This window comes from Chelonoidis abingdonii, chromosome 3, assembly GCF_003597395.2.
Source record: "Chelonoidis abingdonii isolate Lonesome George chromosome 3, CheloAbing_2.0, whole genome shotgun sequence".
In the NCBI taxonomy this organism is placed as follows: domain Eukaryota; kingdom Metazoa; phylum Chordata; order Testudines; family Testudinidae; genus Chelonoidis; species Chelonoidis abingdonii.
The window spans coordinates 216426791-216450494 of record NC_133771.1 but is presented as its reverse complement, the minus strand read 5'-3'; the positions used below and the strand labels follow the sequence as shown (position 1 = coordinate 216450494).

At 47.3% G+C, this 23704-nt stretch overlaps 1 protein-coding gene and 1 long non-coding RNA gene across 14 annotated transcripts in view; one reads left to right on the top strand and one right to left on the bottom strand.

The window, feature by feature from the left end:
- Positions 1–23704, bottom strand: part of LOC116819120 (uncharacterized) — a 198243-nt gene that overhangs the window by 39428 nt on the left and 135111 nt on the right. For 4 of the 5 annotated variants that reach the window (XR_012655648.1, XR_012655649.1, XR_012655650.1 and 1 more), the window contains exon 3: positions 20270–20748. This is a non-coding gene — a long non-coding RNA (uncharacterized LOC116819120). Of the gene's footprint in view, positions 1–12093; positions 12878–20269; positions 20749–23704 lie in introns of those variants that run through there. The other variant, XR_004372338.2, reaches the window with a different exon arrangement.
- BCL2L11 (BCL2 like 11) overlaps positions 1–23704 on the top strand; it is a 77744-nt gene that overhangs the window by 44862 nt on the left and 9178 nt on the right. For 7 of the 9 annotated variants that reach the window (XM_075064542.1, XM_032770591.2, XM_032770602.2 and 4 more), the window contains one exon: positions 176–5249. The exons of 1 other annotated variant lie outside the window; for it this stretch is intronic. In XM_075064542.1, coding sequence (XP_074920643.1) covers positions 176–262 — 87 coding nt within the window. In that variant the 3' untranslated portion in view covers positions 263–5249. Of the gene's footprint in view, positions 1–175; positions 5250–23704 lie in introns of those variants that run through there. One more of the 9 variants, XM_032770596.2, reaches the window with a different exon arrangement.

Sequence of the window (23704 nt, the reverse complement as noted above, 5' to 3'; positions counted from 1 at the left end):
CGCCTCTTTAAAAAAAAAAAAAAAAAAGTTTATTCTCTTTGTTGTTGGTATTATCCAGCATCATTCTGTTAATTTCAAAATGTTCTATCACAATCGGTTAGTGTGTAAGCTGGTCATAGGGCCTTCTGGAAAGGAGACTTCAGGAACGAAAAAATAAACATCTTTTCTGTTGCAGGGTTTCTTGGATAATCCAGCAGTAAACCACCAAATTGTTTTGCGCCTGTTACGTTATATCATCCGCCTCATTTGGAGACTGCAGTAATGGATATGTACGGAGAGACATTCTGAGATTGTCCAGTTATCACCAGAGTGTCCTTTCCATACCTTGTGTATGCAATTAACAAATCCTCCTTTTCCTAAAGGACATACGAGACATTGGGAGGAGCAGTAGGACTCTGTGTTTGTACAAAATATGCACAGACTGTCTCATTTTGTCTATCAGAAAACAGAGGTTTTTTAAATGAGAATTCACTGTGAACACGTCACGATGGATTTTGGAAACGGATGTATAAAAGCTTTGTGAAGCAGGACTTTATGTGAGAGTGGTGTTTACGCTGGTTTTTCTTGAACATTTAAAAGATTGATTTGGAAAGAAAATGATCAAACATTATTGAATGATTTTCATACTCCATTTTCTGGAAACCTGTAGACTGATCTCTGATATATTCTGCAATGGAGTTAACTGAGCCAGCTAACTTGCAGAGCTGCCTTAGTTTGTTATAAAATAACTATGTACAGATGTTCCCCCCAGCCCCGCCCCAGCAAGGAGGGGTCAGATTCATGCTTTCCCTCCATTCCTAACTCATGAATTGAAGCTAGTTGAAGAATGGTAGAAGGATTTGCATCAGAACTTCAGTTACCCTGCAAATCTCTACCACCACCCTAAATTCAACTGTGTGTGTGTCACACACAGCATACTTCCTGCTGACTGATTTTAAATGCAGCTAAGTGCAACTGGTGCGCTCCCCTGAAACTTCCACCCTACTAGCAGGAATCTCAAAGTTGACCTGAATTTTGCAACCTAACTGTGAAAATATTATGCTTCAAAATCCATACCAAGTTGCCTTTCTAAAAGTTCTTTATATCTAATGAGTCTGGATATATTTGCATATTATATAACATAGAATGTTGAAGGCTGGGGATAATAGAACAATGAAATATTTGTGGGGTAAAAGCGTTCCTGAGACACTGCAATCTTGTCCAAAGTTGGAGGGTTGCATAACTTCAGAAACTATTTTAAATTTCACTTAATATTTTACTGTGACTGTTGATAAACCCAGTTGGTATTGCTGGTTTTTTAATGTGTTGGATTTTTGCTAGAGCTGGCTTTGTACTTAAGATCTATTCTGAGAGATGCAAGGAACTAACAGACATTAACAGTTGAACATGTGGACTGCTGACTGTGTTACATCCATCTTGAGGGCAACAGTACAATATTTGAATTGATTGTGGTGGTTCAAAAAATCCCACAAGTGAATGAATAAATATGCATTGGAAGCAAAAGTTAGGCCATTTTGAAAGTTCTAGCAAAACTTCCACATAATCTTTTAAAATAATACAATTTTAAGGGCACTCACTGTATTCGTACATCAGACATTCTGTGATTTGTTCAAAGATTAACCAAAAACACAACTTAAGTTAAATCAAGATTCCTATACTGGAGTGACTCGCTAACTAGGTTGCAGGAGGCACAGGAAAAGATTTAACTTACCTTTTCTTTTAATTAGATCTTCCTTCTACAGAACTCCCTTTACCGCTTCTTGGTTCACTGAAGTTATTCCAGAAGGCATCATTCTGTGAAACCACAAATACCATGGATTGCATGACTTGTAAACTTCTGGTCTTTAGAACATAACAGAATGATGCATTCTGTAACAACTTCAGTGACTCAAGAAGTGCCAAGAGGACTTCACAGAAAGAAAAACTTTAATTTTGAAGTGTGTATATTGAATGCCACCCCGAGCCTGTTGCGTGGGCACTGTAGCCACAGATCTAGGTTTAAACTGAATTTTAATATTGGTTTTATAGTCCACCTTTACACCATGGGAAACTGCATGACAGGTGCTTTGGGAGTGCACAGTTCCTTCAGATGGTGTGGTGTATTAATGCAGAATTTACCCCAATCTGGCTTCAGAATCTGGCTTCCTTTTGTATGTGATGCAGAGAGCTTGCATGATTCAGTTTTCTATTTGCTACAGTCTACTTCAAAATGCCGCATTTTATTTCTGGTTTCACCAGCACCATAGAAAAGTATGATAGCTTTTCTTCCAAAACGTTGCAATATGTTCACCAGCGTATGCTGAGTGCCATTGTATTTTTTTTAGTTTTGACAAGTAAATTTGTATAATATGTACTCTATGCACTGACCACTGGTGCCTCTGGGGCAGGTGGGAGGGTTCCTCTAAACATGGCTCAATTTCCCAGTTGCATTAATTCACCCCCGCGATCAGTGAATCCGGAGGACAAAAACACATGTTGGCTCTGTAGGCTAAACCTTTGTCCTAGGAGTTGGCCTCAGTTATCAAAGCAGTCGGGTTTTTTTTTTGTTTGTTTGTTTGTTTTTTTTTACTTTTGTAGAGCAATATTGGTGACTTAAATTGTATCTGGAGTTTCAAGCAGAAATTCAGTAGTGCTGATGGTAGATAGGCACTTCCATACCAGCATGGTTTTGGATCCATACCAAAGTACTAAGCGTAAAGCGGAGTGGAGAATTCAGAACGTCCTACATGTAGTGAATTGGGCGGGTATAAATGTATGTTCGGTAAAGAGTTCTCACTGCTACCGGACGCGGGAAGTGAGAATAAGACTGGAGGGGCCTATGACACCAGTACTTTTGTTCCGTTTTCAGCATTCCTCACATGTCAGAGTCACACAGCCATTAAATAGCTTAGACAAAAATCAGATTTTCCAACACTAGACATTGCAGTCATCTTTTGAACAGAATTGGACCCTAGCCACTTCCTGGAGTTGATCGGGTGCTTTCAGGTATAAGAGTCTTGAAACCTCCTCATAAAGCCACATTGTCCACTAGTTGTCATGATGAACAGAGTAGAGCTAGTTCTGAAATTTGGAATTGCGATATGCATCTTTCTGAACGCACCAAAGACATTTCTGTTTACAGTACCCGCCCGCCCCCACCACATATACACACACACGCACTTCTACAATTGGTGCAGGCGTGCGCACACACACGCTTCTACAAGTGGAGCACTTTATTTCAGTTCTTTTAAATATAGTGCCCTTGGGAGAGTTGGCATCAGTACTACATACTTTCTCCCTCTCCATCCCACCTCTTAAGGCTCTGCTGGCCCAGTGCCTGAAGACTTGGGTGCTTTGCTTTGTACATTTACCTCTAGCATGGTAGTGCAACAGGTTTGCCACCACACCATGGCTTCAGACTAGCTTACTGTAAGCGTAATAAATGATTTAAAAAACAATTCTGTGAATTATATGAACATTAAAGAGCAAGATATTGGCACCATGTGACTTGGACTTCTCTGCGCTCTTGTTTATCAAGAAGTTTCCTGCAGATGTTTTTACAGTATGTATTTTAAAAAAATAACTCAAACTAATCCCATTGTCTTTGACAATTTAAAACTGGTTTTGTGCCTTGGCAACCTGTCTGCCCAGGTTAGATTTGTGGGCCGTTATTGAAATTGTTTCTTAAATCTCAACATAACATTAAAAACAGTTATAATACTTTGTTAGTGGAGGGATTTCTTTTAATTCCATACAATCCACACTCTGCCCTGCCAAAACGGCTTTATGAAGAATTTTCTTTGGTTGTGGAGAAACCAGATTCAAATTTTTCCTACAAAACTTGTATGATACTGTATTATGCTTTTTCTCCTTCAATAACTGTAAATATTTGAGTATTTATTAGATTAGGGCATCATATTATTCTTATCTGAGCCAAATGTCTGTGTGCAATGTTTTTTCTTTTCTTACTATGTCATGTAAAGTTTTGTACAGCATATAAAGTAAATTACTGTTTTTCTAAGTCTTTTTTAGAATTGAACTTGGTAAATACTGTAGATTCTTTTTTCTGTGTAATTAATGCACTCTACTGTTTCATAATGCTGTAACTTGTAGAAATGTTGTATATTTATTTTCTGCTTATTTAAGTTCCTGTAAAGTTTTTAATGAATTTTTACTGGTATATATGGAATTAGTGATTGATCAGTTTAGAGCACTGTCTTCTAATTCAGTGCAATCAATAACGTTTAGTTACTGAGTAAAAAGTGCCTAAGTGACTTAGGCTCCTAAGTCCCATTTTCAAAAGAGGCTGTGGAGTACCTCAGTCAGTCTCAAAGTCCAGGGGACTTGGGTTTCTGTGTGCCTAAAGTCTCTCTTGAAAATTGTATCCACAACTTAATCCCCCATTTCGGCCACGTTTAACTTTCTGGACTTAATGATTCAGCACCGTAGATAGAGGCAGAGATTTGAAGTAAAATATGATATGAAGATGCAAACTCGGCCAAATACCAAAGCCACATCCAGAATCAATTTGTAGCTCAAAGCATTAATTTGTTACAAATAACTTTATCGGTCTAAGCAAAACATTATCATCCCAAGGGGGCCAAGGGCAGTTTATTCAAACATATTATTAAACTGAAGTGCAGTATTCTCAGTTAATCGCTTTTTCAAGACCTAAACAATGTGCCAATCCCCCACCTTCTCGTTTTCCACTGCCTTCAGATTTCACCCTCCCTGTGCTCCTACTGAATCTGGCTGCCTCACTTCATTGCTTCAGCCAGTTGCCAGAATTAAAAATTATGCTGTAGATTTTAGTTCAATAACTTGATAGTGCTTCCCGGTAACTCAATAATAACCCTGTTTTGGGATATTAAACACCTTATCCTCAGTTTACATAGTGCAGGACATGACTGTTACCTCATCAACAAGAAGCCCCTGCAAGTTATTTATAGAACTACTTTCTACTTGGATTTTTAGAGTAAACTTTTGTATCCGGGTTTCAAGACCACTCATTACTGTAGCAAAGCTCCTTATCAGGTACAAACATAGCACTGATCATGTACTGATTAATCACTAACTTGTTTCATAGGACCCAGCATATGTAGCATTTTTATTGCAATTTCCCTGGCTTACTTGTGGTTTGCACTGATGAATTTTTGACAGGGTAATTGCCACGTTACTTGTGCAATACTGCTGTACATAGCTACAGATCTTTTTTTAAGATGCAATCTTTTATGTTAATGAATTTTATATAAATAAAACTTTCATCTATTTGTGATGAGTATTATTTTGCTTAAATTCAAAATTTTATGCTCTTCTGAGGTAAGGTGTATGGAATTGTAGATGGGGCTTTAATTATTGGTCGCTGATACTTACACATACGTGGACCTGTGCAAGTACCACTCACTCCCAGGCATTTTAACCTTGCGTAATTTAAGCAGTTTCCATGTCCTTATTGGGGATAGAGTTTGGAAGAGCACACTTTTCATACCACATTTCAACCATACCCTTGGAATGTCTTTGTTAAATGTTTCCATGGTGCACACTGAATTCCCACATGCTTCTCTGTACACAGACTGCTACTGTCACTGTGGATGAGAACCTCACCTGAGGAACGAGTGGCACTGCCTCTCTCAAAGTCAAGTGTGGGTTTGCATTCAGCCGTTGCTCTTCCACCTGCACACATGGAGTATCAAACACCCTCGTTCTGTCCCATGGACTGGCATGGAATTAAATAGCTGGTTGGGGGGTGAGAGGATAGTTCAGTGAGGTTTGGAGCAGGCCCATAATGAGCTAGGGGAGGGACTAGAGTGCATCAATAATGTTTGTACATGACACTCATTTTACAGGAGTTGTGAATGCCATAGAGGACACAATTAATAGAAATGGGCTCTTGTGATGAGCAAGATGGGCAGAAAATGAGACTAAGATTCAATTTGGAAATCTGCAAGTTCATACACTGGGGGGAAATAATCAAATGCAGCCTAGGTAGGCATGGCCTGTTCAGCAAAGATAGACACAGCCCAAGTCCCTGCTGAGCACTACAAGGGCTCAGAGCTCCACCCAGCTGAGTCTCCTGACCAAGCCAAAGCCTGAATTTAGCTCCAGGAGTAATTCTAGATCCTGTTGGCTGGAGGAAGGTGAAGAAAGGATGGGGCTGCAACACTGGGGGTCCCAGTGTCTTGCAGAGAGGCAGTACTAGAGTCTTGAATTCTTTATACTGCAAGTGACCATGACAAGGATTTTATACAACAAAGGAAGAGGCAGTGTTTGGTTTTCGGCAATGGATTGTAGGGAGGAATAGGAATGTCAGAGGTGCCCTAAGGGGTTTCAGGTACGAAAGTCCAAAGCCAAAAGTGGGAGAAGGAAACTATGGTTATGTGGGAGACTTTGAAGGGACGGGCATGAGGGTGATGTGAGTCCTGAGCCATACGGGTGAAGGAAAATCTTGAAAGGATGCTGCTGAGCTTGGCCTTGCTGAGGAATGTGAAGTGGTCAGTGACAGGTGTCAGAAAGTGGCAGGATGGAGGTAGGTAACATGCAGAGGCAGGAAGGGAGCAAGCCCTGGTGCAGAGAAGATGCCGGCATGGCAAAGCATTCCAGCAATAGGAATCATGGGGTGTGGGGTAGACATGGAAGATGGTGCACAGGAAGAACAGGAGTTGGCAACAGCCAGCATGTGGGGTGACAGGGAGAAATCAGATCCGGAAGGAAGGGCTGGGGTGGATTGTGGATGAAAAATGAGAAGGGGGGGGGCATTAAGGCTGAGAGGACAGAGCAGCAAGCATGCACTGATGGGCCGAGGGCAGGAGTGAGCTGGCAGGTTTGGAAGTCACTTGCACAGAGGCAGTCAGCCAGAGATAATGTGTAAAGGAGGTACAGGGTGAGGGGCCTCAGCATAGACCGCGAAGGGACACTGAGCGGGGAGATGAGATGAGGGACTGAAGTCATAGGAGAATCAGCTGAATGAGAAGAGTAAAAACAACGTAAAGTGAACTTTGATCTGAGCTAAACTGGTTCTGAGAAGGGCTCTGAGTAGGTTTTGGCTAGCGGTGCCCTGCCAGTGTGGAGGTCAGACCCACAAGCACTAGCTGGGTGATTTTTGGACTGCTGTACTCAAGCCCCACCTGCGCAGCTTTCAGGCATGGAAAGCTCCGCTGTCCACATGCCAATAGTACATGAGGAACAGTTGGAGCCCTGGGGGGGGGGCGGTATGCGTCACACAGCAGATTTCCTGGCCAAAAACCGATTTGCTGTTGGGCCAGACAGAGGCTGCGATGCCTGAGACACTTGGCAAAGCCCGGAGGGCCAAGGCCTGCCCTTCTCTGCAGTCAGCATGCAGGCCACGAAGATAACACTTCAGGGCTCTACCAACTGAGGGATGCCAAGCTCTTGCTGTATCTGAGCCTGGCTGAGGGCAAAAGGAAGGGAGGCTACTGGCCAGGGTCCTGTGAAATCAATCTAAGAGTCAAGCTAAAACCAAGACAAAAGGGACTAGCAGTAGTTAGCTCTCTCTCTCCGGCCATGTAATGTTCCCTGGACACTCAGACTGCAGCTGGCAGGGGGTTTATGAGCTGAATGGCCTAGGCAGCACCTCAGCGTGGGTCCAAGGAGGGATATTCCACACAGAGTTTGCCAAAATTGGTTGTAATGGCTGTATGGTGGTGGGAAAGCAACATCCCCCTAAGCTCTTACTGCTGAGCCACGCTGCCTGTGTGCAGAAACACGCCTCTAGCACTAGGTGCAGAAGCTGCAAGGCCTGGTACAAAGGAGCAGAGTTTGCCCTTGTACTCCAGAGCACTACACAAAGCTGAAAATGTTTCCCCGGGGAGCAGTGCAGGCCCTGGAGGCAGAGTGCTTTCTGGCCCTGAGCAGCATCAGTCACCTGCCAAGAGCCCTAGTTATTTCAAGGTTTGCTCCTCACAAACCCGTCTGCGAGGTGAACAGGCCCCTGCTTGGACAGCAGACCTGAATCCCCTGTCCTGCAAGCCCTGGGGATCAGTGTGGGGTAGGGAGGAAGGCACATGGGAGCGAGTTGGACCTGTTGCTGGAAAATGCAACCCCTGTCCAGCTAGGGACATCCCTCAGTCTGGGGCAGAAGGTTGAAAGCTGGTTCTGGCAGGAGGCAGAGAGAGCCATGCAGGTCCTGTTCCCAGACTCAGCTGCTTCAGTGGATGTTGGACCTGTTCAGGGCCTACCCCCTGGGGCTGATGGTTTGGTGACTCACCTGTCCCCCTGTATGTTAAGGGCTGTTACATTCTGCCATCCTCCACCCCACTGAACACTCTGCTCTGGCTAAAGTTCTGCCCCATGGTTACAGATCCATAGTCACTGCAGCATGGTCAGAGGCCCTGCTCAGACGTCAAGGACATTGCTGTGGTCCTGTCTGGGCTACAGGTCTTGAGTGTTGCTGAATAGGCGAGCTGCTCCCCAGCGTGAGACTGATGTGATGGCTGCGCAGAGTGACTCTTGCAATGAATTCCCTGGAGAGCTGTTCCCACCAGCAGCAGCAGGACTGCTGAGACATACAGAGGTGAAGAGAGAGAGAGAGAAATGAGGCAGGATGACTCATAAAAAAATGAGTGGAGCCCCTCCCAACTCCTGGCAACAGTTGTGTCAGGGAGATCGTGGTTTCCGCTCACTGGGGCAGTTGACCAGCCGATGGGGCTCTATCTCTTGGGGCTGCTTCAGGAGTTGGATGGCCTTTTCCTGCGTTTTCTGTGCTGGGACGACTGCCCTGCTAGCAGAGTCCTGACGAGCTGCCAGGCACCTCATTCACTGACCTGCACCAAGCCTGGGTTGGTTGATGACAAAGCTTCAGTAAGATACAAAATACCTAGAGCTGCTGACGAGGCCCTCGGCTGGCAATCATCCTGATAAGGATAAAAGTGACACTTCATAACCCCCACCCCCATCTCCCCTTAGTTAAAAATCCAGCATGCAGTGTGTAGGGGAGAAACTGATCACCTGTCTGATGCAGCAGAGCTCGTCCAGAGGAGGCAAAGGGAGTTCTTTGCTGTCGCGTCTCAAGAGAAGTAACATTAGAAGTATGAGCAATGGGATGAATGCCATAGGGGAGGCCGCTGGTAGCATGTGAGAAATCACATGGGCTCAAGCCCCAGGACGCTGGAAACAGCACCATTTCTGGTAAAAGGTGCCACTAACAAGTGCAGGCTTCCACAGCGGGGACCAGACCCAGGGGAGTTAGGCATCTAAATGCTTCAGAGGATCTGGGCCTTCGTGTTTAAATATCTAGGAACAAAGAATCTCGGCCACACCTCCAGGGTGGGGGGACACATTAGCCTGGGAAGCAGGGATTCAGAACAGGACTTTGGGGTCAACGTGGAGAATAAGCTGAACGTGAGCTCTCAGAGCAACACTGAGGCCAAACAGGGTAATGGGATCCTGGGAGGCATAAACAGGGGACCCTTGAGTAGGCAGCGAGAGGTGATTTTACCTCTGCGTTTGGCACAGATGCAACTGCTAGTGCAATTCTGTGCCAGTCCTGGTGTCCACAATATAAGAGGGATATTGATAAATAGGAGAGGAGCCACAAGGATGATTGAAGGATTAGAGAACCTGTCTTATCAAAGAGAAGGTTAAGGGGCAAATTGACTGGGCTCTAATTAGCTACACGAGGCTAACAGATGGCTCTTCAGTCTAGCAGACAAAGGTACAACAAGATCCCAAGGCTGCAAGTGGAAGCGAGACAAATTGGAAACAAAGCACATGTTAACCCCTAGGAATTCCACTGCTGGCCGTGAATTCTCAATCACTGGCAATTTTAAAACCAAACTGGGAGTTTCTTCCAAAAGATCAATTAGGTTGAAGCACAGGTCTTGGCACCAAAGCAGAAATCAATCCAGGGACGTTCTAGGACTTGTGGTCAGGCTGGGTTATTACCATAGCCCCTTCTGGACTAAAAATCTATTAATCTGTGAAATCCCACCGGCAGCTGAGCCAGATTAATGCAGGGGACACCTGTGCTAACTGAGGGCATGGCAAGAAGAAACACAGCACACGAGACTCAGGAGCTGACCTGAGCATGTCCAGTGCTGGCTACTGAGCTGTGGAATGCTCCGTCTCAGCTCAGAACGCGCTGCCGTGTGACCTCCCGCGTGTCCAGCGGGAAACACCGTCTTGCCAACGCCAGCCCCCAATAAAGGAACCACAGCGCTTACATGAAAGGAAACGCAGGCTGCCAGAAGGCGAAGAGCAGAAGCCAGTGCTGTTACTCTCAGCTCTGGTGAGGTGCTCCCTGGAGTGCTGGGAGGGGAAGCCGAGCCTCTGGAGTCTGAGCAGCATCTAGCCCCTGGCCCCATCTTGGGGTGCAGACCTGCAGTCAAACGCTTCCTCCTAAGAGCGGATCCTGCTGCTCAGCCCCTGGCCGATCAGACTGCCCTGTCTTCGCACACGCTTCTCTGGCACTCCAGCTCAGGGTGGGAGCCTTCTGGGTGACCAGGGGAACACAGCAGTTGGGTAACATTTAAATAAAGAGACACTTCACCCAGAATCTAACACAATTCCTCTTTACCTCGTCATATTAAACACAAGAGTATACAGATCATTTAAAAACCAAACCTCTACCTGCACTGCACCTCTCTAGGTCCCCCTTCCCTTGGGATGCCTATCCAGCAATGTAACAACCTGCATGCGGCAGTCTTATCCCTTACGGAGTCTTTCTCCCTTCTTCTCTCCATGCCCCACAGTTCCTCTCCCCGCGGGGCTCTCTATATGTTACCCTTAGAACACAGGAAGCCAAGTGTTGCGTCTCTTCGGTAACTTTCCACTGCTCCAAAAAACCTTCCCCTCAGTGAGGCTGGATAAACCTGCTTTCCCCCTAGAATGCTGTCACTGTTTCACGTAACTTTTGTATGGTCAAAGCACCATCATTACCATTAAGCCTCCCCTGTTGTCCCGTCTCTGGTGTATGCCTCCTGCAGTCCTGTCAGTGCAGCCACAATATAGATCTATAGGTTTTCCAAGGCACAGTAATTTCACAGTACATTTGTCACACTTTCAGGGTACCTGTGCCCCTATTGCCCCTCTCTGGTCCCATGAGGGCACCCACTTACGGTTTCTGGCTCCCGCCGTCACCTCATTTGGGCAGGGACCCACATCTCTCTCCCTTCTGACCAGATGTTTTCATGCTGCACACCATTGTCTTCCACTGTGCTATGCCCAGCAAGCCAGTCTGCCTAAAAGCCGGTGCCTGCGCGTTGCTTTTGCTCCCAGGGCTATGGTGCACCCAGCTCTTTCTAAGCAAGCACATTTATTCTTCAGGGAAAAGCATTACAGAGAAAACATAAAACTAGTCCAAGTTCCTGTACACATGCGAAAAGCTCACCTTGCCTCACGGGGCTTTAGTTGGACAAAGTCTTTCCAACCCTTGGACAGGCAGTCCTGTCCGGCTGCCGGATCAGAAGGCTCTGTGTCAATTCAAGTTCATACCAAAAACCCTTTCTTCTCCTAGTCTCAGGGGAACCCAGCTTGAAGCAGGCTCTGCAAACCAAGCCAGGAAGTGGTGCCTTGCTAGCATTGTTTGCTCTCAGTGTCTCACCTTAATCACACCCCCAGTGTTTGGTTCCTGGAGGAGTCTGGTAATTCTGCCCCAGGACGTTGCAACAATCCTTGTCCCCTAGTGATAATAAACTTAGTACGATATAGTCCCCAGTGCTATTGCATGTGGTTGCAGGATCTGTCACACCAAATGTCATAGCATCACCCAGAATTCCTAAGCAGCACTGACAGGGCCCCATCTCATCCCCTTTTTTCACCATGCTTAGGGCCGAGCTACTACAGCAACTGGTTCTCTCGATGTACCACAGAGAGAGAAAATACGTTTGACTGAGTTATCATTCTATGATGGCAGCACGGTGCTTATCTATCTACCTGTCAGTTAGCTGGGCCCCACCACCGGAGAATTTGAACATTTCATCATCATGAATATATTTATTCTCTCAATGTCCCTGTGAGGCAAGGCAGTGCTGGTATCCTCACTTCACACATGGGGAGCAGAGGCACAAGAAACTAAGTGACTCGCCCAGGGTCACACGGAAAGTCTGTGGCAGAGCAGGGAGTTGAACCCAGGTGACATTTACACTTAAAATTAGCTGTGCTACTGTAGTGCTTTGGTGTAGCTGCTTGCTACAGCGACGGGAGGGGTGCTCTTGTCACCATAGGGAATCCACCTCCTGAGAGCATCACTAGGCCAATGGAAGAATTCTTCCATCAACCTAGCGCAGCCTACAGTGGGGGTGAGGCTGGCTTGCCGCTGTCGCACAGGGGTGGATTTTTCACACCCCTGAGTAATGTAGGGTTGAGAGTGCAGACCTGGGTCAGGCTAGTGCCCATCTTCCTCTCCACTCTCCCCAGGCTGCCTCCAGGAATGATTCCGTGATGTGTTCCTTGCCTTGGTGGAGTGGCTCATCTCAAACCTGCCACCAAACTGACCAGGGGAAAAGCCATTTTATCCCATTCTGCTTGAGATTCAAGCTCCAGCTACAAGCTGCTTGAGGCATGTGTCATCCATCGGCTTAGTTCTGGTCAGAGCGGCTTCGAAGTTCCTTGACTGTTAAAATGTGTCTATTAAATGAAGCAAATTGACAAGACATTTTCCAGCACTTCCTGGAGCATTCAAAAACAAAAACTGCCTCTCCTAGCAGGGAGACGCCAGCAGCCAACTCAAATCCAGCAGCCTTGGGCTCCTTTCTTATAAAATCCAGCAGTTTCTCGTATTCCTAACACACCATTACCTCATCTGTACCCCAAGCTCCCAAGCAACTTGCCGGGCAAGGCAACCAATGCTCAAGCTGCAGGCCACGGACTCTGAAGTTGGAAGTCCATAAAATCGAAGTGCCCGTGTTATGCTACCGGGTGGAAGGGTTCGAAGTGCTGCAGCCTGGGGAAGACATTAACCTTCCAGTTTATTTTATTACTGCCCTGTCCAAACCCATCCTGAGCCACTGCCTTTCCTGACCACAGCGACATGAACGTTCCTGGCCGCTCTAACCTGAATGTCGGGCCGTGGGTGGGCTGGCAGAGCCGCAAGGAGTGTGCCAGACCGGCGGTGCAGGCTGAAATGCACAGAGAGCTGCTCACGGGGCCATCCTTTGAGAAGCTCTGCCCCGTTCGTTCGCTGGCTGGGTCTGTACAGCACCCTGACTGGTGCAGTTCCTTTAGTAACCCCCTGGCTGTTTACTGAACCGACACTTCACTTCTAAAGGCAGGCAAAAGCCGCCCAGGTGTGTGCTATGGTGCTGAGAGGGAACAGCCCCCGGGGGCAGGTGAGGGCGAGTGTCGTCACACGCGGCTCTGGTCGCTCTCAGCCCACCCCGAGAGGGCTCAGCTCCAGGAGACCCCATTGCAAGCACCAGTGTCAGTGCATGTCCGCGCTGCCCCCCCCATCCCCGCCCCCCTGCTTGCAGCGCTAGTGACAACGTTGATCAGGGAATCCTGGTGCTGGTGGGGCTGCAGGGCGGTGATCTGAACTGTGCGGCTGCATTGGTACGACCACCCAGGACCAGGACAGAGGAGTTACCGCGCTGGCAATGTCACGCCGCCTCCCCTACACTCCCTGCCACCTTCTTCTAGCTGCTGGCTGCTGGCTCCCTGCTCAGAGATCTCACGCCCCCCACCTCCCCCAGCTGTTCCCACCAGGCTCCCCTCCAGCCTCCTGCTGTGGGCCCTCTCTTCCAGCCAGCGCCTCCAATGGCATGGGTTCATCTCATACCTGTATGATCTCTCCAGCCTTTGCCTCTCCGCCCCAGCGAGCGTTGCCAGCTCTGCCCACTGCTCCTCCAATGCATCATCCTGGGAGTGCCACCCCAGCGCCATCCCTATGTGCTGAAACCTGCCTGCCGCTGTCTTCCCTGGCGCTGCCCTTGCTGTCTCCATCTCGCATTTCTTCTTCGCCCTGACCCACCCTCTTGCCAGAGCCCGTGTCATAGACTCAGACTCATAGACTTTAAGGTCAGAAGGGACCATTATGATCATCTAGTCCGACCTCCTGCACAACGCAGGCCACAGAACCTCACCCACCCACTCCTGTAACAAACCCCTGACCTATGTCTGAGCTATTGAACTCCTCAACTCGTGGTTTGAAGACCTCAAGCTGCAGAGAATCCTCCCCCGTCTCCTAAGAGTTGCTGTTCCCCTCGACCCAAATCCGTCTCCATTCTCCCAACTACAGCAGCTGCCTGGCACTAACCTCGCCCCTTTCAATCAGTTCAAATTGCTGCCACCAAAAATACCTACCTTTTTTCCGGCTCTGAGCACATCCAGTCTGTGCTCCCGCCCCCAGGTCCTCCTTGCCTTTGAATCCTTTACAGCCCTTGTGCCCACCCATGTGTTTCTGTAGTAGTCACTCACTGGAGTCTTCCCCTTCCCCCATCTCCAGAGCTTCCCTCCTGCCGTCAGTCTTGGCTGTGGAGCTATCTTCTCTAAAGGGAAACTCCACCCTAAGATCAAAAAGATTCTACTGCGCCGTGGGAGGGACTTGGACTCCTCTGCAAGTGAGGTTTCCGATGTGTCTGACCTGAGCCTCCCTTTACATTTGGTTGCCAATAGAAGTGTTGATTCTTCTCTGACCTCAGGGACTTTCCTTTGCCTGCCTCAATGAGCATAAGATTCTGTTTGCTTACACAGACCATCAACAAAGTACAAAGAAGACAACCATTTATGAACATAAGAACAGCCATCTAGCCCAGTGTCCTGTCTTCCGACAGTGGGCAATGGCAGGTGCCCCAGAGGGAATGAACAGAACAGGGCGATTATCCAGTGATCCATCCCCTGTCACCCAGTACCAGCATCTGTCAGTTAGAGGCTTAGGCCTCCCGGAGCAGGGGTTGAATCCCTGGCCATCTGGGGGAATAGCCATTGATGGATTTATCCTCCGTGAACTTAACCTAGTTCTTTTTTTAACCCAGTTACCGTTTTGGCCCTGACATCGAGTGCCCAGGTTGACTGTGTGCTGTGTGAAGAAATACTTCCTAACATTTGTTTCAAACCTGCTGTCTGTTAATTTCATTGGGCGATCCCTGGTTCTTGTGGTATGTGAAGGGGTAACTATCACTTCCTTATTCACTTTCTCTACCCCGGGCATGATTTTATAGCCCTCTATCATCTCCCCCCTTAGTCGTCTCTTTTCCAAGCTGATCAGTCCCAGTCATCTTAATCTGTCCTCTTACGAAAGCTGTTCCATCTCCTAATCATTTTTGTTGCCCTTCTCTGAACCTGTTCCATTTCTAATAGATATATTCTGAGATGGGGGTGAGCAGATCTGCACACGGTGTTCAAGGTGTGAGCGTACCATGGATTTATACAGGGATCTTATGATAGTTTCTCTCTTATCTGTCCCTTTCTGAATGGTTCCTAACATTGTTCGCTTTTCTGACTCCTGCTGCATGTTGATTGGATGTTTTCAGAGAACTACCCACAATGACTCCAAGATCTTTCTTGAGCGGGAACAGCTAATTTAGACCCCATCATTTTGTTTGTATAGTTGGAATTACATTTTTCAATGTGTATCATTTTGCATCTATCAACATTGGGCAACAAAATGACAGATGCAAGTTGATCACCCAGTTTAGTGAGATCCTTTTGTAACCCTGCACAGTCTGCCTGGGACTTAACTATCTTGAGTAGTTTTGTATCATCTGCAAATTTTGCCACTTCACTGTTTACCCCTTTTTCCAGATCATTTATGAATATATTGAATAGGACTGGGCCCAGTATAGACCCCTGGGGGACACCACTATTTACCTCTCTCCATTGAGAAAACTGACCATTCATTCCTACCCTTTGTTTCCTGTCTTTTAACCACTTATTGCTCCAGGAGAGGAACCTTCCCTCTTGTTTGGAGGAAAAAATGCTGCTTCCCTTCTAGAATTTCCCCTTTCTCTGTTTGCAAAGTTTGAGGGTAAATCACGTCTTTCCCTTTCAATGCTGCTGACCCTCTGCCTCATGTTACCACCAGCGCTATATTTTCTGTCAAATGCCTATTTCTGTATGATGCTCACCCTGGCCTACAGAATTCTCTTGTAAAGTCCACACCACTTTTTTCAACAACTCTATTCCTTATTTTCTTGCTATTAAAAAACCAGTATAGATCGGGTAACATTTCCAAAAGTGCCTGAGTGTCTTAGGTGCCTCAGTGTCATTACAGTGATTTAGCCTCCCAAGGGCAGGTTGTCAGTGGTATTTAGACACCTAAAGCTGTTTGTAGACACGCAGTGGGAGCAACAGAAGCACCTAAGCACGGTGGGTGTTTAATCCAGTGGGACCCAGATGCCTCTCCTGCTTAGGTTCTTTTGAAAACTCCACTAGGTGCCTAAATACCTGTGAAAATCTGCCCCTAAGTGCCTAAGCCACTTTAGAAAATGGAACTTAGGTGCTTTTGAAACTATTACTCCAAAATAATACTATCCCAGTAACGTTTATACAATGGTTCTGTGGTACATACCTGAACTACCCTCCAATTGGTAACAAGGATGCTGATGATTTAATAATTAAATCTTCTTAAAATGACAAACATTCACCTGATCTGTTGGCAAGAATGCTTGTGTAGGATGCCCTATCTCTGAGACAATAAAATGTTAATGAGCAGCTATTTTCTCAACACCAGCATGATGGGACCTATTGGGATTGGACTGTCACAGGCTCCCAGCTTTGCCCTAACTCTGCCCGCCCTGAAATCAAGGGCAGTTTTATAATCGATTTTGCGGGGAGCACAAACAGACCAGTGTGAAGCGTGTCTGGAAATCTCATTGCTAGAGTTCACTGCAAAGCACCCTGACGTGTCTCTGTACTGACTGCAGCGGCACTGAACGGAGCAGTGTACACTGTGTGTGTGGCTCCAATCTCTCTCTCTCTCTCGGACACAGCCTCAGTTTAGTCACCTTGTTATTTCCCTGGGCAGGACCAAACACCCGAGCCGCAGTGAAGAAAAGCAACCTTGCATCTGCATTGAAAATGTTTTCTGTGCGAACTGGTTCAAAATGCTCTCCAGTTCCAAGACTATTCACTTTGCCTCTACCTGTTGAAAAAGAGTGAGTGAGCCTGGGTTCCAATGACCACATCAGCGGGTTGGGTTTGATATGTGTAAAAGAACTTGCCCACTCCTTAGAGACATACACACAGCCCCACAAACATGGGCACAGCCCTTTGCTGGGTGGACGGTACTGCTGTGACACTAGGTAGCTATGGGGAGAAGTACCTTGCTAATATTTCCCACCCTGCCCCCTGGGTTTTCTCCAGTTTCCTCAGAGTTTACTGCCCAGTTCCCTAGCTCTAGAGCACAGGGAATGGGCCACCGCCCCTGAAGACAGCCTGGCTCAGTTTCCACCACAAAAACTGGAAGACCACCATCCTTTGTATGGACCACCTCACTTCCACTGGCAAAACAGGAAATGGCTAATGAGGGAGAGTCTCTCTGAGATAAATGGGATGACCTCTCACTGTGACACATCAGCTTATCTTATGACACAACACATTCATTTGAAATGTCTTCCTCAGACATTCCAGTCTGTGTTTTCTTCATACACTGAAGAAAGAGGAAACTCAAACACTAATATCCCCCCGACTTTCAGACAATACTGTCAACTCAGAACTCAGTGTAAAGTCACCTAACTATGTACACATCATCTTCTCACATGTCCACCACCACAGACACCTGCAAATAGCTCCCCTCCATTCCTCTAGCAAATCAACTCTACTCCAGCACAGGCACTGATGTCCCAGACAGACAACCTCAACTTCTCCTCTGCAGAATGCCGTAAAAAATGTACGCTGCTTGGGTGAGAAACAAGACAAAGGGATCTACATAACAGAAATCAATTCACGCTGCTAGCAACGTGCAGCCAATGACACCTCAATGCTGGAAAAAGCTGCAAACAACAAGATATTGTAGTTCAACAAACACACACATTAGTCATAGCTGGTTCGGGTTGGAAGGGGAAGTAACACCACACTCAGCATCACAAACAATAGGAATTCAGATTAAACCCCCAAGAACACTGGTGTCCCAGGCCCACTTCTAGAGGCTGAACTACAATCCAGACATCTCCGGCTGCTTCTGACCTGGTGAGTGTCTGTTTATATACAGTATTATAAATGCCGAGAACTCTTTTGTAGATCTCCACCCTCCCCTGTCTTCTCTCAACAAGGCTACGCTTCCAAACCCCTAGCTACCACCATGCTCACATGAGAAAGGTTAAGCCAGAAGTAGATTGATGTGTGGAGTGAACTGGTGCATAATTTCAAATGAATTTGTGAACATTTTCTTACCAGTTTCACCCAGACCTGACCATGATAGCGTAAGAAGAAAAGTAAGAGAGTTTTCTTACAGCCATATTTAGCATCAATAGAAAAATGAACCGAGCTGTAAAGTTAGGAGCCACCCTGAGGCTGCTCTCTTTAAAGGGACTGGAAGAATGCAGGGCAGAGAACAATAGTTGTGCATCCCCACAATACCTGAATGGAGTGTCTAGGCTCTGGTGAGTCAGAGACACCGAGGAGTCATTTTATGACCACACTGAGAATTGCCGGGCACTGCACGGCTTGGAATTAGTATTGTAATTAACAGAGTGAACTGAAAGTGTTAACCAGATCAGGTGAAACCCATTGTGCTTGGTATACTTCCCTTGGCAAAACCCACAAAACAAACCAAGCACACATCACGGCCCAGACCTGAAACTACCAGGGTGACCTCATCAATTCTGCAGTGACTTGACAGTTCTGCTCACTTGACTTCTACCCAGCAGATGGCAACTAGAAAGAGTTAACAGCACAGGCCAACTTTCTTCCTCCACAGCAAGACTGCACTGGTCCCCAACCCACTTGTTAATTTCTGTTAGGGATGCTTTATGTGAGGGATTTGCTAGGGATTATGACTCAGTACATCAACAACAGGTGAATCTAAGCATATGTGGCTCTCTCAGTTTGAACGTTCTGTCGTCTCACAGTGAATGCTTTTCCAGAGTCACTTAGGGGTGAGGTAGCAGTAGATGTAGTGGAAAAAACAAGAAGCTAAAAAAAAATCTACAGGTAAATTATACCAGTTTTATCAGTAATCAAAACAGTTTCCATTGAACATCTGAGAGTGGGATTAGACTGCTAGAAACTCTGTTCAAACTGAAGAGGAAAAACCCCTCCACGTGCTACCATGGAGTTTCCAGATGTGGACAGGCTGATAAATGGTTTGCTCTTCTGAGCAGCTGCGTTTTGGTGGAGAAAACACAGGGTGCTAGAATTTCACTAGCCCTCCTTGGGCTTTGCTGAATCAGCACTTCCCAGCTCTGGCAGCATTCCTCCCTCGAGAAGCCTGAAGCAGCAGCACTGCTCCATTATTATAACTTCCAGAACCAGGCCAGCCGCAATTATTAAAATGTGCGTGCACGCGTTTACAGGACCAGCAAACAGCTCCGCTCTTTAGGATTAAACCGGGGCTTCTGTAAAGAATGACTCCCTCTGAAATGGGACAAAACCGTGGCCCAATTCTGTCCTTTTGTCCTGAAAGAACACCTGCCAGTTCTGAGAACTGATTCCAGCTCTGCTTTGCAGGCTCTGCATGCCATCCGAGGCAGTCATTCGGCATATTACAGAGCACGTGACTCGGTCTGTATCCACACCCAGAGCCAAGCTAAACTACAGAGAGAGGGTCTGCATATATTGTACTTTACTAGCTGCTATGTTGTCTCACAGTAACAGGTACCTGACCTTAAAAAAATCTCTCAGTGGCTTGGCTGTGAAATGTGGGAGCCCTGCCCTGATCCTGAAGCCACTTGCTCAGAGACTTAACTGTAAGGATGCAGGGACTCCCCTTGACCTAAATGAGATGAATCGCGAGAGTCAAATTAAGCAAGCACGTGCAGGATCAGAGCCTTTTGGAATGTCTGCCTCACAATGTAATCCCAACGTCAGTGGGACTCGAGCCCACTGGCGTAGTGTTTGTAAACCCGGGCTCGTGCATCCACACTGAAGAGTGACCCTAGTTTAGAATTTCTGGAGCCGGTTTGTCAAAGGGTGTTTTGAGTCCAAGGCTGGCAGTACTGCCTAGTGGAGATACTCCAGGCTATGTCATCCAATGGCGAGAGTCACTGGCCACACTGGCTAGCGATTACAGTCCCTGGTAATGTCACCCAATATGAAGCATTGTCCAGAAGGCCAGCTGCCATCTCAACACCAAAACACCAATAATAAGCCAACATCCAAACCAGTAATGACATAAATTGCATAACACAAACAACGAACAGTGCAAAACAGTGAAGCCAGTACAAACAAATAAATTGCCTACTTTTGCATGGCCCAGAGCCCCCTTTCTCCTCCTCATTTCTACCACCTGCGTGGAGCTGGTGAAGGTGCATGGAGGGCTGCAAGGGGGTGAGGACTGCCAGGAGTACATTTACCCTGTCCAGGCAGCACGGGTCATTGGACCATGGTATTGTTCAACGCATTCCTGGCCCACAAGACATGGCACTCTGGAGGGCACTCGGAACATGGGGCAGAAGCCTTGTGGCCATTAGTGCAAGCAGCCCCTGAAGAACGTCTTTTTGCTGCAGTCCTGCTCCAGAGGCAGTCTCTCCTTCCACACTGCAGCTCTGCCCCAGTGCTCTCCTGCCTTTCCACTTGCTGAGACTCCTTTCCCCTTTGCTACTGCACCTGCTGGCTGGCCGTCTCCAGGATGTCCACCCTAAGTTCGTCACACAAATTCTTCTTCTTTGACCAGCCCATGACGATTCGAAATCCCAGGCTCCTGCTGGAGTGTAGAAGGGCCTGAAAGCAGACATGAACCAGTGCATTATTGTCTGAGTTCTTCACAAAGGGTTCAGTGCACGGTCAGAGAAAAATGCCTGCGGAATCTCAGGGCCAAAAAATGATACTTTGTTAAAGTCAGCCCCAGTGTAGTCCCAGCAGCTCCGCAGACACAACTGACTGATGCAGAGTGAAAAGAGCGCACTACCAATGGGAAATTTACAAATGCTATCTGCAGACCATTTCAATGTGTGTAGGTGTGGGGAGGGGGCATGCTGGGCTTTGCTGCCTAAGGTTTATCGGTCCTTTCCGGCAGCGCACGTTCTGGAGCACACAACAATCCTGGAGATTGCTGAATGCCAAACGGACATTCTAGTCCAAGCTACTGTCGGCACGCCAGGCGTGTATGCCACAGAGGTTTCCAAGCTGATAGACACATCTACAAGTGGAGTGGGCTGGTGTCCTATACAGGAGGGCTCAGACAGTACACCCTTCCCAGAGACGTGACTACCTCTCTGGAGTTCCCACTGCGGAAAAAGTTTGCAGCTATCAGCACCCGGGATTGGGTCAAAATGCTTGGTGAAATCAGCAGGATGCTGCACGAGCATTCACACGGATTATGGTCTCCCTACAGTTTATGATACAACCTGCCTTGACTACATCTACCCATGGTCTGCATGCAAACACACGGCAATACGGCCTCTCAAAGAACTGCACAGCCAGCCCCCCTCACCCTCAACACATTTCTGGACTACATACAATCCCCTTGCCTTATTCTGGATATTGATTAGTCTCCCAAGGCACTGCATTTTCTTCTCCCACACCATCCATTTTGCTCTTTACAGGTGGCTCGTAACACTGCGGCTTGGCAGATTTCTCCACAGTGCCATGCAAAAAGGGAAGGCAACATACGGTTCTCACTTTTAACGCACGCCCCCCCACGCTGCGCGTCTTTGTAAGAGTGTGTGAGTAACTAGGAAAATATGAATGTTAAATGTTTAACTGTTGCTCTCACTTCCCAGTCTCCATGTGGAATTCCATGTGGCAGTGGTGATGGCCAAGGCATTGGCCTGCGTTCCACCATCAGCAGTTACCCGCTGCTACCCGCGGCTTGTATAAAAATTGCTTTGGGTCATAAATCAGAAATTCCTCCCAGTTGTATATTAACAACAACAAACATGGAGGCCTGAAGTCGAGCGTCTTGCTTGCCTCACACCACACATTTACCAGAATCTGGCTGGCGTCCCAGGACAAGGGGGCAGTGCACTCGGTGAAGGACTTCTTCTTGTCGCTGGTCCTAACTCATGCAGGCGATGGTCGCTCTGTTTGCAGCTCAGTGGAAGGGTTAGACGCCAAGCAACTGTATTTTAACCAGGAGGTTGCTCCCATTTCTGGGGATCACTGGGCCAGTCTTGGGATAAAAAGAACAGGAACACTTGTCTATGGATTTGTGGTGCGCTCTCAGGACATGAGTCTGGGGAAGCCAGGCCTGAGCTCCATCCACATTGAAAAATGGTGCACTTTGGACACAAGTTCCATTGGGACTCAGGCACGGACCCACTCCCTTTGCCATGTCCAGCGGGCTTACTGACCCAAGTCAGATAGATTTGTGTGTAGACAGAATCAGGGCTTGAGCCTGAGCCAATCACTGAGATTCTTCAATCCCGAATGGCTGTTTTTCTGAAGCTCTGCTCTAGGAATTATTGTGGGGCCGATCTCTGGCCTGGGCTATGCAAGAAGCCAGACTAGATGATCACAATGGGTCCTTCTGGCCTTGGAATCGATGAAAAAAAACAGACAAACCAAGTCGTCTCCTCCCTCCTGATCTGCTTGGAGGACCACAGCACTGTTCTGGGAGCGCCTCCCTCCACTGTGCCCGGAAAGGCTCAGGGTTTTAAATCCTTAGCAAAGAGAATTTCACACCAAGAGACGAGTTGTGTTTCACAATACAGCCTGGGGCTGTCTCTCTCTGAGGCTTTGCAATCGTTTCAGGGCTTGGTGAGGTCAGGCCATCCAGCCGCTGGCCCAATGTCGGACAGGGATGGAGGAGCCCATTACATTTAGAAACAGGGAGAGTGGGGCTGGGACCGCACAGCTGCCTATAAAAGTGCGGCTGAGCCTGCGGCTGTCCAGACAGCTGCTCTCCAAAGAACAGGCCCTGCCGACATGCTGCTGAGAGGCTCCCCTTGTTCAGTTCTCCACAAAGCGCTCATCGATTTCCGGTGCTTTGTCTCTCAAGTTGGGGCCCCGATAATTGAGGCCACTTTTGTATGTTTTGGCCTATGAATGAAAAAGCTGTTGGTTGCTGTCTTGAAATCTCAATCACCAACTGCAGCTAGTGAAATAGGAACTCGGGAAAAACATCAGTAACAATCAAATTACTATCCTGAAGGCCAGCCCCAAGCACTCAGTCAGACTGAGTCGGGCTTTGGAAATCATGAGACTGGCTTAAAAATCATGAGATTTTAAAAAGAAACGTTTCTTTGCCTGCTGATTCTGAGTCTTTCGGGTGCACATTTTCCAGGAGGGCCAGAAAGGTAATTCTTTTTTAAACGAAAGCTGAGATTCTCACATATTCACAAGAGTCCAGAGGTTCGGGATCTAAGAGAAACACCAATTGTTGTGAGGCTCACGATGCAACTGAGAGACTCCAGCTGGGGAGCGAAGTTGTGTGGGACTAGTTGTGGCGCGAGGGTAAGGACCCTTCCCGAGAAGACACTGAGCAACATCTTCGGATCACAGGAAGACCTCAAGAGCTCATCTCATTTCCAGTGCTGCGGCAGGACCAAGTAAACCCAGACCTGCCCTGCCAGGGGTTTGTTCAACCAGTTCTTAAAACCCTCCAGTGATGGGGATGCCACAGCCTCCCTTGGAATCCTGTTCCAGAGCTGAACTGCCCTGAAAGTTAGAAAGTTTCTCCTAATAGCTCACCTAAATCTCCCGTGCTGCAGATTAAGCAGACCTTTGTTAGATGTAA